Source organism: Ovis aries, chromosome 3, assembly GCF_016772045.2.
Source record: "Ovis aries strain OAR_USU_Benz2616 breed Rambouillet chromosome 3, ARS-UI_Ramb_v3.0, whole genome shotgun sequence".
In the NCBI taxonomy this organism is placed as follows: domain Eukaryota; kingdom Metazoa; phylum Chordata; class Mammalia; order Artiodactyla; family Bovidae; genus Ovis; species Ovis aries.
The window spans coordinates 225,154,573-225,172,068 of NC_056056.1; the positions used below are offsets into that span (position 1 = coordinate 225,154,573).

At 65.5% G+C, this 17,496-nt stretch overlaps 1 protein-coding gene across 8 annotated transcripts in view; it reads right to left on the reverse strand.

The window, feature by feature from the left end:
* BRD1 (bromodomain containing 1) overlaps positions 1-15,157 on the reverse strand; it is a 34,286-nt gene extending 19,129 nt beyond the window's left edge. For 6 of the 8 annotated variants that reach the window (XR_006059516.2, XM_027968229.3, XM_027968228.3 and 3 more), the window contains exons 1-2: positions 10,524-14,194; positions 838-994 (exon numbers count right to left, since the gene is read on the reverse strand). Coding sequence is in view for 7 of the 8 variants with exons in the window: in XM_027968229.3 (XP_027824030.2) it covers positions 838-994; positions 10,524-11,968 (1,602 nt within the window). In the remaining variant the exon portion in view is untranslated. Of the gene's footprint in view, positions 1-837; positions 995-10,523; positions 14,195-14,806 lie in introns of those variants that run through there. The other 2 variants (XM_027968227.3, XM_042247900.2) reach the window with 2 other exon arrangements.
* Between the last annotated feature and the right edge of the window lie 2,339 nt (positions 15,158-17,496).

The following is a 17,496-nucleotide window of genomic DNA, read 5'->3' on the forward strand; positions in this document are numbered from 1 at the left end:
GCTTCAGACATCTAAGCTTCTCTATTTAAACGCACATTCACGTGTGCGCGATGCTGAATGACCTGCCGTCAGCACCGCAAGCCTGAGGCGGCGAAGAGGCAGAGCTCCGTCCAGGCCGGGCAGCAGACAGCCCGGACTCGCACAGGAACCGCGGGAAGAATGCGCAGAGCGGGGAAGCAGCGGCTCTCAGGACAACGCGATGGAATGGGCGGCCGCCATCGCCCGCCGTGGGACCAGGGACCGGAGCCTCCAGCCAGGCAGGCCTGCCCCGACCAGAACGCAGCAGGGGGTTCCCCACGCCAGGGAAGGCCCTGCCAGCCCAGGGGCACCGCGTCCCCTGCACCCCTTGGGCATCGTGGCTCATGGAGCCTTCCGGACAACGGGCTGGGCGGCCCACAAACGGCGACGGGAACCAGCAGAGGCGACCCTGCTGCACGCGGGCGACGGGAAGAGCAGACTCCACTCAGCCCTGAAGCCCGCCCTCAGCTCCAGCAGTGGCCAAGCCCCGTTTGTCTGTGACAGCTCACAAAGACGGCTTCTCCCTTCCTAAACCCACCTTTCAGAAAAGCACTCTGAACGTCAGCCAGCCTGTGAACCTGCATCAGCTACTGAGAGGAAGGCACGCGTCCCTCCCGGCCGCCCTTCCTGCGCACGGGTCCCTGACCTGAGGCCCCGGCACACCCACCCCCTGCTCAGCTGGCAGAGGCTCCCCCGTGCACCCCCCAGCGGGCAGGGCCAGCAAACGACAGCACACCACGGGGCCGAGGGGCACCTCAGACGGAGGCTCCGCCTGCCGCCCCGGCCAAACGCCGCCTGCCGCCCCGGCGGGCCACGTACCTGCTGCGAGCTTCTGTGGGACTGCAGGCTGGACTGGAGTCTGCGCAGCAGCGGGGCTCCGTTCCTGGACAGCCTCTTGAGGAGCCAGTAGCTGTGGGCGCGCTCGACAAACTGCTTCTTCCGCTGAATGGCCACCTGATTCGCAATCCTATTTAATCTAGAACACGGAAAAGCTCAGGGTTTAGCTATGAAGCAGGACATGGACACTTTATCACGGAAACTAGAAATGAAGTCAACAGACCATATGCGTCCCCCTGGCTACACCCCGCCCCCTCACCACCACCACCTGCCTCCCGGCTCCGCCTGCCCGCAGGCCGCATTCCCGCCACCACCACTCAGGACCACTCAGGTCACGCGTCCAGGGACCCCAGATGTCACCTGCTCTGAGCCCTCAGCTCACGCATCCAAGGACCCTGGGTGTCCCCCGCTCCGAGCCCTCAGCTCACGCGTCCAGGGACCCTGGGTGTCCCCCGCTCCGAGCCCTCAGCTCACGCGTCCAGGGACCCTGGGTGTCCCCCGCTCCGAGCCCTCAGCTCACGCGTCCAGGGACCCTGGGTGTCCCCCGCTCCGAGCCCTCAGCTCACGCGTCCAGGGACCCTGGGTGTCCCCCGCCCCGAGCCCTCAGCTCACGCGTCCAGGGACCCCGGGTGTCCCCCGCCCCGAGCTGCGCAGGCTCACACCAGCCTCCCCCAGGTGAGAGCAGGCCTGCAGGATGGCCCCTCTCAAGGGGCCCCAGAGCCCACAAGACAAAAAGCAATGGGACGACTGGAGGCAGAAGCTGCTGAGGGCGGGGTCAGCGCGCCACAAAAGTGCGCACAAGCGCCCCCAGGCCTCGTGGCAAGGCCATCGTTTCAGAGACTGTAAAACTCGACAGATTCTAAGAACGCACAAGGGGACGCAAAGGGCTTCACACCCCCCAGGCCGGCCTCTGGCCCCTGCCTTCGCCCCTCCTGGGAACCACGCCTCCCGAAGACAACAAATGCAGGCTGCGGACCAAACCCCAATGGAACAGGCGGCTTCCTTTCAGAACACCGGACATCAACATTTCAGGGCGGAAATTAAGGAATTTTAAAAGGACATCTTCCAAGGAGTGTGATTCCTAAATCAGACGTAACTGTACTGACATCCTCGGCTCCGCTGTGTCCAAACCCACAATGCTCCTTCTCATTAAGGCAATTGCTACAGCTCGAGCCTCGGGGCCAAAGGCCACGTGCCGCTCAGGGTAGCCCTGCCCAGGGCCTCTTCTGGCGGCTGAGGAACCCAGCGAGGGGCAGACAGCGAGCCCCACCCAGCGCGTCCACAGGCCCGCCCAGTCACACGGTGCTGGCTCCAGCGGAAGGCGCTGGGGACCCCAGACCCCCCTCTGCAGAGGGGCTGTGTCTGTCCTGGGCACCTAGCCGGCGCCCTTCTGCTGAGGTCTGCCCTCACCCCGCGACTGCCACCTGACTCAGGGCCAGCCAAGAGCAGGCAGCTTAACACACGGAGCGCACGCAGACATGCGCTCTCACACACGCGCAGCTCCGGCAACAGTGAAGGGCGGCACCGGTAGAAGGTGGACTCGGCGCGCGACCCTGGCTGAGCCGCCAGGCAGCACACAAGAGCGCACGGGAAAAGCTCAGCAAGCCCAGCGCCGTGCTCGCTGTGAAGAGCAGGGAAGAGACGGACGGGAGCAGGGAGCAAGGGACAGCGAGCCTCGTGCCTTTAAAGCAGCACCATTCACAGCAGCCAAGACAGAGACAACCTAAACGCCCGCCGCCGCCGGGAACGGCAGAGAGGACGCGGGGTGTTGAGAGAGACAGCGCTGCTCAGCCACGAGAAAGGGAAGGATGGCGCAGTAGCAACAGCGATGGGCTGTGTGTGTGTGTGTGTGTGTGTGTGTGAGGGGGAGAGGGGGAGGGAGAGAGGGAGGGGGGGAGGGGGGGAGGGGGGGGGAGGGAGGGGGAGGGAGGGAGGGAGGGAATACTACGCAGCCATCAGCAGGAAATGGCGGCACGGCAGCAGCACGGGGCCTGGAGGCTGCCGCGCTGAGCGAGCTGAATCAAAGATGAACACTGCGTCACTCGTGTGCAGTCTGAACGACACAGACCAACTCATCCACAAAACAGAGAGAGACTGGCAGGCTTGGCTCAGGGACCAGACTTAGAGTGACCAGAGGGGGCAGGGGTGGGGAGAGATGAGCTAGGAGTGTGGGGTTAACGTGTAGAGGACTGGACGTAAAGCAGATAAATAACGAGTGGCTGCTGTGCAGCACAGGGAATCGTACTCAGTGCCCCATAATAAACCATAACGGGAGAGAATGTGAAACCAGCGTAACTGTATGTCACTCACTCTGCAGCGCATCAGAAACTTGCCACTGTTCTGTCGCTAAGTCACGTCCAACTCTCTGCAACCCCATGGACTGGCCGTAGCAAGCCAGGCTTCCCTGTCCTTCACTGTCTCCCGGCGTTTGCTCAAACTCACGTCCACTGAGTCGGTGATGCCATCCAACCATCTCGTCCTCTGTCGCCCCCCTCTCCTCCTGCCCCCAATCTTCCCCAGCATCAGGGTCTTTTCCAAGAGTCAGCTCTTCGCATCAGGCGGCCAAAGTACTGGAGTTTCAGCACGAGTCCTTCCAATGAAGCAGAAACTAACACTTTCTAAAGCAATCAACCAACTCTCAATTCAAAAAAAAGAAGAGTATCATGAAGACCGAGATGCCCAACAAGCCTGTAGAAAAATGTCCCTGGCCAAATCCGAATTACGAAAAGAAAGAAGCTGAAGTACACTCCTTTAACCATCACCCTAGAAACTGAACGGGCCGTTTAAAAGTTTCCTTACCACCCCCAAAAGAAATAAAAGGAACCCATTTCTCAGAGGAGGTTCACTATCAGAAAAGGAAATCAAGCCAACCCAGCCCTGCGCTGACTATGGCGAGGCGAGGGCACGCATCAGTCCTCTGGGTGAGTCCCGACCGGGCGGGACAGTGGGGCCAGGCCAGACGCCACACGCACAGACACACCCCAGGGCCCGGGGCCCATGGCCGAGCGCAGGAGGCCAGTGGTCTAGAGATCGAAGTCCCAGAAGGAGACCAGACTGCGACCCCCCCCCCCCGACAAAAGACAAGAAACGGGGCCCTGGCGCCCTGTAACTCACTCCTGGCTCACTGGGAGGTGCCCCTCGAGAGCAGCCCCCCCGGGACCCCCGCCAGGCCTGCGCTCACCACACAGGTGGGTGCACCAACCGCGAAGGGAGACGGCCACAAGACACGCTCGAGTGACAGGAGGCGCCCGTGACGATGCCAGTGAGGAGGGCAGAAAGGGGCACGCAGGCCACCTCCAAACCGACTCCAAAGTCCAAGAACCTGACGGACGACCGGGGGCGCATAGGAGGCAGGCAGGCACAGCGCGCAGGCTGGCCGCACAGACGCCCCCGGGGCTGGGTGGCTGTGGGTCTCTGGGGGAGGAGGTGCTCCGTGGACGAAGCGGGCAAATGGCTGCTCGGACACCGGCACGTGAGGGACGGCATGGCTGCGAAGCCTCGCCTCGGGGCCATCCTGACCCGGGAGGCCAGCAGTCTGCGCCCCAGAGGTCCCGTCAGTGCCAAGGCCGCGGGGCCGGGGGCAGGGGTGGAGGGATAGCTGCAAAGCTTTCAGAAGAAAACCTCGAGGCCCTCAGGGAATGAACACTCAAGTGAGACGTGACAAACACAAGCCATGAAACAGAGCGAAAACGCGCCCTGGAAGCAGGAGGCGATCCCCGGGAAGGGGGCCGAGGCGGGGCTGCGCGCTCCCGCCCGCCAAACCCACTCGGGCCGGCGGGAAACACAGGAAACCCACGGAGGGAACGTCCGCCCAAACCGCCACTGCACACGTGACGTCCACAGGGAACCTAAGGGAGCCTGCCACGCGCGGCACCAGCGTAAAGACCCTGCGTCCACACGGCACCCAAACGCGCCCATTTGAGAGAACGCTATTTCTCATACTAAGTTTCCATGGACATGTTTATGGAGAAAACCGTGAACTTTCAGCAAACACTGGAGAGGTGATAGTGAGCAAAAGGTGGGCCTTGCCCAGGCCAGGGTGAAGGCTGGCGTGGAGCCGGACTTCCAGGAGGAGACAGACATCTCGGGGACGGGGGGGTCCACAGAGCGGTCTCCAGGTCAGGCGTGCAGGAACGGTCAGTGACGGCCCTGCCCGCCAGCAGGAAAGACAGGTGTGTGGGCTGAGGACCACAGGGTCAGACGCCGCGTCTTCAGAGCAGACAGACACACGCCGTCCAGACACACCCACTCCAGGGCCGCAGGGCACGGCCGGGCTCTGAAGCGAGCTGTTAGCTGCGCTGCCAAGGCCCCGGGGGACGTCACGGGACTGGGGTGTGCTTCCGAGTGACCCAAAGGACGAGGCGGGTGAGGGGGCTGGCCCAGCGCTCCCGAAGCTGGGGTGCGGGGGTAGCGCTTCCGGCCTCACAAACGTCCAGCTTTGACAAGGGCTTCTAAAGACGTGAAGAGCAGGGACGCCGCGGGGAAGACGTGCAGTGAGCACAGCAAATGGCCAGCCACCCACAGGCCAGACCAGGGCCCCAGGGAACCAGGGGGAGGCCCGGGGAACCAGGGCACGGAGACCTACCCTGCCGGCCAGGGCCTGCGGCCACAGGCTGCACTCAAGGCCTGCCCACGCCCACGGCAGGAGAGCAGCCACCCCGGCACGAAGGACGGGAAAGCAGGCCTGGGACGGACCCAGCCACATGCGCAGCAAGCGGCCTGTGTCACCACGGCCGGGCTGACGGGCCTGAGGGCTCTCAGGAACGAGTGTCAGCCGACGTTTTTTGCTGCATTTGATAAATCCCTGTCAGTGTCTTTCTGTTAAACTTTCTATATTAAAGTCATGAAAAGCAGGGAGAAAACAGCATTAAAAACCATCCCCTGGGACTTCCCGGCGGTCCTGTGGCTGAGACTCCACACGCAGAGGCCAAGGTCAGGGACCCCTCAGGCCACAGCCACGAGCCCAGATGCCACAACTGCAGAGCCCGCGCAGCCGGATTCGTTACTTGGTTTTTTAAAAACCTCATCCCTCCTCACACCCACAGACGGGGGAGCAGGGCCCGGGCCGCCCCACCGGCGTCTCAGGGAGCGGAGCCACCTTCCCTTCCCAGCCGGCTATAACTCCACGACAGTCCCTGCCCTTTCAGAACAGCTGATATGGAGGTCAGGGGACATGAGAGAAGCCCCCCTGCCAGCCCCCAAAAGCCCAGAGTCAGCCTCTGGAGGGGCGCAGTTCTGGGCCTTGCTGGTTCCTGGGGCGCCCCCTGCCCGACTGCACAGATCAGAGCCGGGAGCCCCGGGGGCCTGTGCGTGCCTCCCGGCAGGAAGCCCCCCACCCCCAGCCAGGCAGCTGCCTGCACCGGGCGCCGCCCCTCAGAGCCCGAGCAGGCGAGTGACAGCCAGCTGGTCAGAGACCCCTCTCCTGAGAAACCCCACCAACGCTGACGCCTGCAGATGCCCGCCTCAGCACCCAGGCCTGCTGGGCAGACCCTCTGAAAACTGCACCTCCCTCCACGGCGCTGAGAGGAGAACCCCACGGGGTGGGCACGCCCTTCAGTCCTCACAGGGAGGCACAGGCAGTCTAAGGGCGACCCTGATCCTAGGAGGCCAAGCAGGACTCCCAGCCGCAGGCAAGAAGGCGCCTGGGGAGGCTGGCCCCCGCCTGGGAGGTGCACAGGGGCACGTGGTCTGCCCTCAGGACAGCACACGGGTGAGCCATTAGCAAGAGGGGCCTCTGGCTGAGGGAGGTGACGGGGAGATTTCTCTCCCCCTACTTCTGCAGCCTTTTATAAACCCGAAGTCATTTCAGAACAAGCACTTGAAGCTAATAGAAGGACAAGGCGGGACAGGATGCCGAGGCCAGTCCCCACGGGCACTGGGCCCGTCCCACGGCCCACTCCTGGCAGAGGCCCCCAGCGCAGGGCGAAGCAAAGCGTCCACGTGTGTCTGCCCCCCTCTGCAGAAGCAGACACGGGGACCGTGAGCAGGCACTGCCAGACCCCAGTCCTCAGCAGACACCCTAGGCGCCGGGCCCACTCTGCGCCCCCAGGATGCCTGGCCCGCCAGGGGTCCACACACCTGAGGGACACGGGACGCACCCCGCTCGGCGCTGGCTTCAGCCCCAGACACACGGGAGCCCGAGAGAGGCGCTCAGAAATGCCCAAGACGCGGCACAGCCACCATGGAGCGCCAGGCTCCCCACACTGGGCTTCACTGACTCTCAGTGCCCATAGGCTGGCGTGTGCCCAGGCCCCACCCCACCCCCAAAGGCCCTCAGGGGCAGAGCCTGGAGCTGGCCGCCAGCCCCCACACCCCCACCCCAAATTCAAGTACAGGGAAACCAGCGAAGTCACGGGAAGGTCAGCACAGACACGTGGCACCCACACGGCACGGTCCCCCAGCTGTGCGCTCGCCCAGTGGGGCAGGGGCAGACTCGCAGCTGGCTCCCCGCACCATGGCCACGGTCCAGCCCGCACTCCCGACCTGGGCTCTGTCAACAGCCCCTCCCCAAGGACCCGGCTAGGGGCTGCCTGGCGGCACCCACACACACAGGGCACCCAGAGCAGTGCTCCCACCTGTGGGGCCACGAAGCTCCCCCGTCTCCCCAGGCCACAGCCCGTCAGAACTTTAGAGATCGTGACAGAACTAGCTGTCAGAAAAGAGGGCAAACAAGACTCAGGCCCAGACTCCTCGCTGCTACATTCAACAAGCATTAAGCACGTGAGCCCAGCAACCCCTGAGCCCCCGCCGTCCAGCCAGCCCCCCTGGGGTTTCAGTCGCGTCCTCTAGGGATGAGACGCCGAGCCCCCACCCTGGCGAGGGCCCCGTCTGGGCTCGTGAGGCAGCATCCACAGCGAGCAGCAGCGCGTGAACCTGCCGCGGCCCCTCCGCATGCCCAGAGCAGCACCCACAGCACCCAGAGTGCAGATGACCGGCAGCTCCGCAGGAGCTTCACTCACCCAATGGCCCCAGAGACCCAGAGGCTCCAACGCCACACGCCCCTTCTCCGGGCCTGTGACGGTCCTCCTGTGGCTGCCTCTCCCACCCTCTGCCCTCACGCACAAGGCAGAGAAAGCGGGTAAGGAAGCAGAGGCTCCGAGGAGGACAGCACCACCCGATGACAAGGCCCCCTTCACCAGACGGCGGCCCCAGCTCAGGCAGCAGAGAGGGCGAGCGCCCGCGCGCTCTCCTTCTGATCTGACCTCTCGGGTCTTCCCCAACTTCAAACGTGCCGCTTCTACTTCGGGGAGAAAGTCCCTCTAGCTGAAGAACAGGAGAGAGGGGGCAGGCAGGCAGACGGGCACAGCTCCCGAGCTCGCTGCAGGCTGGGCCCTCACAGCAGCAGGCCCAGGAGGCCAGGAGGGCCCCAGCCAGGGCCGCGCTCGGCGCTCCCCAAAGAGCCAATGCCGCGCGGCCAGGCGCGCGGAGCAGCTGCAGGGCTGAGCCACACAGCCAGCCGGCCTACCCGCGGAGGGAGCGCTCGCTCAGAGCACCCACACCTCTGCCCTGGGGTCTGTTACTAGACACCAAGAAAGTGGCCTTTGTAGTGTGAACATGCTGCAAGATGAGAAAACTAAGCCGACCGCCTGCCTCTTGCTGAGAGCAGAGGACGGTCTCAGAATCAGTGTGTCTCAACTATCTTTTTCACTTGCAAACAACTTTTTAAACCACGCAAACTACGAAGCACTCACAGTCCCCGCCACCACCCCCAGCCTTCTCAGCTGACCCTCCCCTCAGCCGAGGGAGGGGCCTCCTCTTCTGAGACCTCCGCAGCTGGCCCCTGAGCCGTCCTGGCAGCAGCTCTGTCCTGTGGCTGTGGAGAGCGCAGGGTTTCGCCCCCAGTGACCCCCTCTGGGGCCAGAGCAGTGGTCGAGAGCTTGGGCCTCCCAGCCGCCCCAACACCCTACACGCTGGTCTGACGTCAGGGTCTCTGCAGACTCTGGGCGACAACTACGGCAAGGCCCACAGCCACGCACACTCACCCAGGTGCATCGCTAACCTCCGCTCTGAGCCAGGGAGGGCAGGGCAAGGGCCTGCCGCTCCTCCGCTTGGCCCCCATGAGGCAGCACCTCCGACCCCAGGAGCCCATGCTTCCCAGCCGTGCACCTGACCCTCTGGAGGACAGATGGGCAGTGGGCACCACATGGGACTGGACAGAGGGCAGTACCTTGGACTCCTGGCTTCTCGATTTATAAAGTCGAACTTTTTATTTACTTTGATTTTAGTAAACCTGAAAACTTTGGGGTCTTAAAACCTCTTGATATAAATCCTATACTTTCCAACCCTCGGGTAGAAATGCAAGTGAAGTCAAAGTGAATTCGCTCAGTCGTGTCCGACTTTCTGCGACCCCATGGACTCTTGCATACCAAGCTCCTCCATCCATGGGATTTTCCAGGTAAGGGTACTGGAGTGGGTTGCCATTTCCTTCTCCAAATGCAAGTGAAACTGTCTTAAAAAGTCAGACCGACTTATTTGCAAAGAAACACTTGGTTTTACCAGAAGTCTTCTCCAGATAAGAGGGATGGTAAGTGCTTTCTATTCACTGTCTGAATTTACTGACTCTGTTATCTACGTACTTCTCTCCCCTAGGACACTTCTAACTTGTAACAAACACCCAGGAAGTGCCTGCTCCTCTAGCACAAGCCAGGATGTCCCTGGCTGCGCCTACCGCATGGGCCGCCCTGCGCAGCCCCCTGAACCGCTCTCCCTGCCTCTGCCGCTGATGGGAGGTCCCAGGGCCCCGGGCCCTCGACACTGGAGCCTGTGTTTAAGGCTTTCCCAAACCACAGTGCTCACAGGTCTGCTGAGAAATTCCCCAAGCCACTTACCTGGTGTTCCCAACAAGAGCATTTTTAAATCCAATGAAATAAAAACAAGTCAGTAGCCAGAGAGACAAGCAGAAGGGGGCAAGTCTAGAGATGGGGGTGGCCGGCAGGATCCTGACCCACCACCAGGACCACTCGGGAAAGAGAATCCCATGCTGACCAGGCGACGCTCATCTGAGAGAAACGGTTGGGAAACCAGACAGCCCGTGCCCCGACAGGAAGGCAGGCAGAGTCTCCCGCCAGGGTCCCCGTCAGCCCCACTCTCGTCTCCACCGTGTCTGCCCCACCCGGCCACACTGCCCAAGTTCAGCAAATCAAACATCCCACCAGGGGACTCCCTGGTGATCCAGCGGGCGAGAGTCCGCCTCCCCGTGCAAGGAACAGTCGCTGGCTGGGGACCTGGGCCCCCACATGCTGCAGGGCAACGGAGCCCGCGTGCTCGGGGCCACACAGCACAGAGGATCCTATGCACTGCGGTTAAGACCTGAGGCAGCCAGATAAATAAATGCGTGCGTTTTTTCAGTCCTCACAAGATCCCCAAACGCTGCCGTGAGCACAGAGAGGAAGGCAGAGAGGGCAGTGACCCCTGGGCACCCGAGGCAGGGCTGCGGCCGAGCGAGCTCGGCCCCGGGCCTCGAGGAGACCAGACACACACACACGGCCCCGGTCCTCGAGGAGACCAGACACACACACACGGCCCCGCCTCAGACCCGAGTCTCTGACAACAGCCACGCTCCCGCCAAGGGCAGCGGGAACAAGGCCCCCCGTCAGAGGGGCCGTCAGGGCCGGGCAGACGGCACGTGGCGGGCCCGCACAGACCCTGCGCCCCCTTGCAGCGCTCACCTCTGCGGGGGGATGTAGGGCGCACACACGGGCGGCAGGGCCGTGCAGGGCTCCCGGGCCGTCTTCTTGGCCTTCTTGGCTTTCTTCCTGACCTTGGACGTGGACCTGACCGCTTTGACCGAGCTCTCCTTCCGACAGACACCGTTTTTCATCTCCACGTCCCCGTAAATGTTCAGAGGCCTGCGGGTGCAGCCGGGGGGCGTGTGGACGTCACAGTAAGCGGTCTTCCTGACGGAGAAGGTGGCGGCGCCACCGGCCAGCTCCTTCACGGGCTCCATCTTCATGTAGAGGCCGGCCCGCTGGGCGCACGTCACGTGGAAGGCAGTGTAGCAGTTGGCTTTGTGGCACTGGATGCAGGCGCCCACGCCCTTCTGCTTGCAGAGGTAGCAGGTCAGCTTCCAGCGCGCGGGGGGGATGTTCCGCACGCCGTCGATGGGCTCGATGAAGACAGTGTTGGCGAAGCCCACCTCGGGGATCCACAGGGCGCACACCACGTGGCCCCAGCGGTCGTCGTCCGTCTTCTTGAAGGCGCCGCCCTTGTTGGGGCAGAGTACGCAGTCGGCCGGCCGGGCGCGGGACTGCAGGCAGTGGCGGCAGAGCCACTGGCCCTCGGGGATGTAGGGCACGCCGTAGCACTCCTGGTGCACCGCCAGGTTGCACATGTCGCAGAAGAGGATCGCGTTGCTGTTCTGACACTCGCCGTCCATGCAGACGCAGCACACCGCGTCCTCGTCAATCAGGCACTGCTGCTCCCCCTGCTTCTGCTTCTCGCAGTGCGAGGCCTTCTCGAAGCGGTCCATGAGGAACTCGAACACGCTCTGCGACACGGCCGACACGCAGTCGCCCCTGCGCTTCTCGTTGACGATCTCCAGCCAGGCGTAGTCCTCCTCGTCCATGTCGTACTCCACCTCGTTGTCCAGCTCCTCAGCTGACTTCTCCACGAACTTGTAGTACACGGGGGGCCGCCGCGGCGCCGACGGGGGGCTGTACTCCACCACCCGCACCTTGGGCTCAGGGAGGGCGCTGGCGGAGGCGGGCGCGCCGTGGGCGCCGGGCGGGGCGTCGCCTTTCTTCTTGACCCGGTTGTTCTTGTGCCGCTTAGTTCTCAAGCACACGGGCGGCCGCTCACTGTTCTCCTTGTTGCTGTTGCACTCGCTCATTTCCTGGGCGGTGAGGTCATCTTCCAGGATGATCTCCAGGGGGTCGAAGATGCTGATCCTGTGCAGGCGCCCCTCGATCTCGATCTCCACCATCCTCTGGGCTTGAGCGTAGGTCAGGGTCTCTCGTGTGGGGGAGTGCTTGGTGCTGCCGGGGGAGGAAGGGTGCCTCGCTGCAGCGCGATGACCTCGGCCTTTCCTCCTCATTTGGCACTGACTCCCTGAAACAGACAGACAACACGTGAGCGCCATGCAGAAGACAGGAGAGGTGAAAACCACCCAGCACATGTGCGCAGAGCGAACCAACTGGCACTAAATCCAAACACAACTCCCAGGTAACCTGCCCGAGGCTCCCAAAATCACTCATCCTGGACTCATGCAGGCACCTCAACAACCGCCACCAGCCACTGCCACCAGGCCACTGCCCCCCAAGGGCTCCCAGGACCAGAGCAGAAGGCAGGCAGTCAGGAGGGCCCCCAGAGGCACACACGGGGACAAGTCCCTCCAGAATGCCGACGCCCACAGCTCACTGGTCGGCTTGGATCCACACCCCTCGCGAGTTCGGGTCACAGTCCCGAGCCCAAGACAGTACATGCACAGAGCTGCACTCCTGCAGGCTCTGGCCACTGCCTGACCCCCGCTGCTGCTCAGGAGAGAGCCCTCAGCCCGCCACTGTCGCCACGAACGCACCCTGCACAGCCATGCTGAGGCACAGGCCACCGCCCGCGCCAGGACCCATGAGGGCAGCCCCATACTGGCCTGGGCAGGCTTCACCCCAGGAGACCCCACCCAGCCCCTGCAGGGCCTCGGAAGTGGCCACCGCATTCCAGCCACCTGCCTGCCCCTCAGGGACCCTCTCGCTGCTGGCTTGACCACAGTGCTGGGCCATCATCCTGTCACAGTGAGGGCAACCCAGAGACCCCCTCGCCATCCACAGAGTGCTCCTCCTCTCTACCGGGTGCAGCACAGGCTCAAGCGCCTAAAGCCTTGGCCATGGAGACTTTCGAGCACTTGCTCTTGTCAGACATCCGCCATCAGCCACCAGCAAGTTCTACTTCCAGTCTCCCTCTCCTGACGATCCCGGACTCTGGTCCAGCACCCGCCAAGCAGGGTAACACCTTAGGAACTGATGACAGTGCCCTCTCCCCACTCCAAACCACCACTCGCCACTGACAGGAAGCAGAGTGATGCTGACGAGACTGGCTGACACTCGTGCCCGGTGGAGCCCAAGGCCCCCCGCCGGACAAGGCCCTGGGGAGTCGGCCAGGAAAAGGCGCCACACAGCGGCCTGCGCTGTCACACCTGAAAGGAAATCGCAGCCGACCTGAGATGCATTCCTTGAGACAGAGCCTTCCGACTGTGGTTTTCCTTCTCTTTTGTGAAACAGAAATGTTTCTGTGAAATCTGACAAGAATGCCCTACAAAGGGGAGCCTGAGAGCCCGTGGGCAAACCAACCCTAACCCACCTGCATCTCCACATCCCAGGGGCCCACAGCCCTGCACTCCTGGGGTGCAGTCAGCCAAGCTGCCCCCCAACTGGCCCTGGCCCTGCCAGCCCTTCCGGGGGAGAGGAGCAAGTCCCCCTGCTGTCCACACCCCAGCCTGCAGGAGGGCCCCCCGTGCAGCCTCAGGGGTCCTTTGGGGTGGGGCAGAAGCCACAGCTGGTTACTCAGCAGAGGAAAGGCAAACGTGTAATTTTCTCCTCCAGAGCACAGTACCAACAGCACTAACCATAACCGGCTCTTCAAAACCCACATGCTCCTGAAGTGACCGAGACTTTGTATCTGGCCACTTGCTACAAGAAGGACAGCACTTACTGGTCATGGCAGCTCTGCAATCTGAAAGCTCGATGGTGACAGGGACAAGAAGGCGCTGGTCACTCTGCAAACCACCTCACCAGGCCACCATTCCCCTACACCCCAGGCTCCAAACCTCCAACCTCCGTCCAGCTGGAGCTTCCGTGCAGGACAAAGGTTCCCACGTGGACGCCATTCACAGACCCTCCAGACCCTTCTGATAAATGCCCCCTGAAAAGCCCTGTGGCCACAAGAGAGGAACGCGGCACCCAAGACCGGTTCAGCTTCCAACACCGCCTTTCCCGCCTGGCCCTAGGAAAGCCACGAACACCCTCGCGCAGGGGCGGCATGCAGCGCCGCCCCCGCGACCCTTCTCGGGCGGTGGGCGGCTCCTCCGGCGGGGCCCGCCTGTAGCGCGTGCCCCGTAAATTACAACCAGGTCACTTCTTCCTGGGGGCCCGGAGGCCGCCCGCCGCGGGCGCGGGAGGGGGCGGCCGCGCGGGTCCGCGCGGCCCTGGAACAGGAAGTTTGCCGTCCGGGCTCAACAAGCCCAGCGCGTCCGTTACATAACGCGACCCTCGGGCAAACGCTCGGCCGGGGAAGCCGAGACCCCGGGCCGCCCCCACCTCGCCGGGCGGGAGGCGCGGCGGGCAGGGCGGCCTCGGCACCTCCACAGCCCGGCCTCCCTCCCCGTCCAGCCTCCCGCCCGCCGGCCTCGCCTCCCTCCCTGTCGAGCTCCCACGCCGCCCGGCCTCCCTCCCCGGCCCCCCGGCCTCCCGGCCAGGCCCTGCAGCCTCCCGACCGGACCCCCCGGGCCTCCCCGTCGGCCGGCCTCCCTCCCTGCCGGCCGCTCAGCCTCTCAACCCGGCCCGCCCTCCCTCCCTGGCCTTGCAGCCTCCAGACCGGCCCCCCAGGCCTCCCCGCCTCGCCAGGCCGACCTCCCCGCCGGCCCCCCGGCCTCTCAACCCGGCCGGCCTCCCTCCCCGTCCAGCCTCCCGCCCGCCGGCCTCGCCTCCCTCCCTGCCGAGCTCCCACGCCGCCCGGCCTCCCTCCCCGGCCGCCCGGCCTCCCTCCCCGGCCCCCCGGCTTCCCGTCCGGGCCTCCGGGCCGCCCTCCCTCCCCGCCTCTCCAGGCCGGCCTCCCGCCCGCCGGCCCCGGCCGCCCCGCCGCCGCCGCCGCCCCCGCCCCGCGGCCTCCCCCGGCCCCGCCGCCCGCGGACAATGCGTCGCCGCGGCGGCCCCAAACATGGCGGCGGCCCCAGCACCGAGAGGCCGGCGGCGGCGGCGGCCCGCGGGCGAGGCGGCGGCCCCGGCCCGCCCGGCGCACTCACCTTCGGGGCCGCGGCCGCGGGAGCCGGGCGGCGGGCGCGGGGGCCGGCGCGGCCGAGGCGGCGCTAATGGCGCCCGCGGCTCCTCCGCCAACGGCCGCGCAGGCCCGGCCCGCCGCCGCTCTGGGCGCGGGCTCCTGGCGGCGGCGGCCCGGCCCGGCTCGGCGCGGCGGCCGCGGGCTCGCGGGCGGCGGCTCGCGCGGGCGGCGGGGCCGAGCGGAGGCCCGGCGCGGGAGCCCGGCCGGCGGGCGGCGGGCGGCGGCGGCGGCGGGGCGGCGGGGCGCTGGCGCGGGGCTGCTCGGACGCCAGGGCCGGCTCGCTCGCCCGCTCGCTCCCCAGCGAAGCAAACAATGCGGCGAGCGCTCCGCCCGGCGCGCTGCGTGCGAGACGCGCCCCGCCCGCCGCCGCCATGACGCGCGGCCGCCGCCGGGGGAGGGGACGGAGGGCAGGGCCGCGCGCCGGCGCTGGGGCCGGGGCGCCCGAGGGGCGCGGGCTTCGGGAGGGGGGCGCCGGGCGGGCGACGGGGGCCGCACACGGGCTGTGGGGGGCATCTGAGGGGCGCGGGCTTCAGGAGGGGGGCGCCGGGCGGGCGACGGGGCACCGCACACGGGCCGGGGGCATCTGAGGGGCGCGGGCTTCAGGAGGGGGGCGCCGGGCGGGCGATGGGGCACCGGACACGGGCCGGGGGCATCTGAGGGGCGCGGGCTTCAGGAGGGGGGCCGCACACGGGCCGGGGGCATCTGAGGGGCGCGGGCTTCAGGAGGGGGGCGCCGGGCGGGCGATGGGGCACCGGACACGGGCCGGGGGCACCTGAGGGGGCGCCGGGTGGGCAATGGGGACCGCACACGAGCCAGGGGCACCTGAGGGGGCACCGCACACGGGCTGGGGGCATCTGAGGGGGCGCCGGGCGGGCGACGGGGCACGGCACACGGGCTGCGGGGGGCATCTGAGGGGCGCGGGCTTCAGGAGGGGGGCGCCGGGCGGGCGCCGGGGGCCGCACACGGGCCGGGGGCATCTGAGGGGGCGCCGGGCGGGCGACGGGGCACGGCACACGGGCTGCGGGGGGCATCTGAGGGGCGCGGGCTTCAGGAGGGGGGCGCCGGGCGGGCGACGGGGCACCGGACACCGGCCGGGGGCATCTGAGGGGCGCGGGCTTCAGGAGGGGGGCGCCGGGCGGGCGACGGGGCACCGGACACCGGCCGGGGGCATCTAAGGGGTGCGGGCTTCAGGAGAGGGGGGCGCTGGGCGGGCGAGGGAGTCGCGGACACAGGACTGGGGGCATCTGAGAGGGTGCTGGAGGGGAGCCTGGGAGGGGAGTGGGAAGGGGATGAAGGGGGCCGGTCCAGGAGTCAGAAGCACTGGATGGAGCAGGCCCCGCTGAGTGTTGGGGGGAATCTAGAGGGGGGCCGCAGGACGGGGGGAGCCCAGAGTGAGCGCCAGATGGACACGGGCTTGGCCAGGCAGACAGCCGCAGGCAGCTTGGAGGGCCCTGCGCTGGCTGGCCAGGCCTCGCTGGAGACCAGGGCGTGCCAGTACTGACAGGGGCAAGCAGCCCGGGAGCCCTGAGGAACCGAGAGTGGGGGGCCTGCGGTGGGAACGGCCTCTGTAGGATCCAGGTAGAACAGAAGGGGCCTGAGCAGCACTAGTTCAGAGGCCTGAGGGTTAGCCGCAGTCTCCACTGGCAGCTTCCACTGTGGCCTTGGCTTGAACTCCAAAATTCAGTGGTTTCATGATAGTTTTCCTCTCGAGATTGAGTCCCCAAGTGTTTTGGGAGGAGGGAGAGGCTTGGCTGTTTCCCTGAGGATTTGGCCATGAGGGAGCCCAGCCCTGCCTGGGGACAAGCGGCAGATGGCCCCCAGTCTGTGGCAGCCAGGGAGGCCCCAGTGTAGGAGAAGAAACACGCTCCCAGGGCAGAGCCTGGGTTCTTCGGAGTCCCGGGAGACCTTCCTCCATGTGGGCAGGCAGGGCAGGGCCAACGCTTAGGCTCTTCAGGCAAACACCTTATTGGCAGCAGGCTGGCCCTGTCCACACAGGGGTGCTGGCCGGGCCTTTTGCTGACCAGAATTTGTGCAGCCACTGCTCAGGTTGAAAAGCGAAGGCTTGGCGGGCGGTTAAGGGCTGCAGGCAAGGCCACCCAGAGATCGAGTTCCTGAGCAAAGTCCAACCTCCAGACTTATCCTTGGGCCGAGGTGAGGCAGACCCAGCAGTGGGCCCGACCACATTTGCACCAGATGCAGGAGCCGCACGCATGGCCCCTCTCTCGCAAATGTCGCTGCCTGGGTCCAGATGTGTGGGAGCAGCAGTGGACACCAGATGCAGGAGCCGCGCGCATGGCCCCTCTCTCGCAAATGTCACTGCCTGGGTCCAGATGTGTGGGGGCAGCAGTGGAGAATGAGCACCCTTGTCCACCTCAGGCAAGCCGGGTACCAGCAGGAAGCTGGAGACAGCCTAGGAGGATGGCTTCTCCACCACCAGGGGGATGCCAGGAGGAGGGAAGGTGTGTCCTAGTGGCCTTCCGGAATTCCAGGGATGAAGAGAATAGCTCAGAGGCCTTCAGTCGGGAAGGGTTTTCTTTAATCAGATGGAACCTGATTGTCAGTTGGCAAAGGGGTGAACCTGTCAACATTCTCAGAGAACTGAACCTAAAATTCCGTGCACAGTGGAACCAGCATTCAAGTGAAACGGCAAAACAA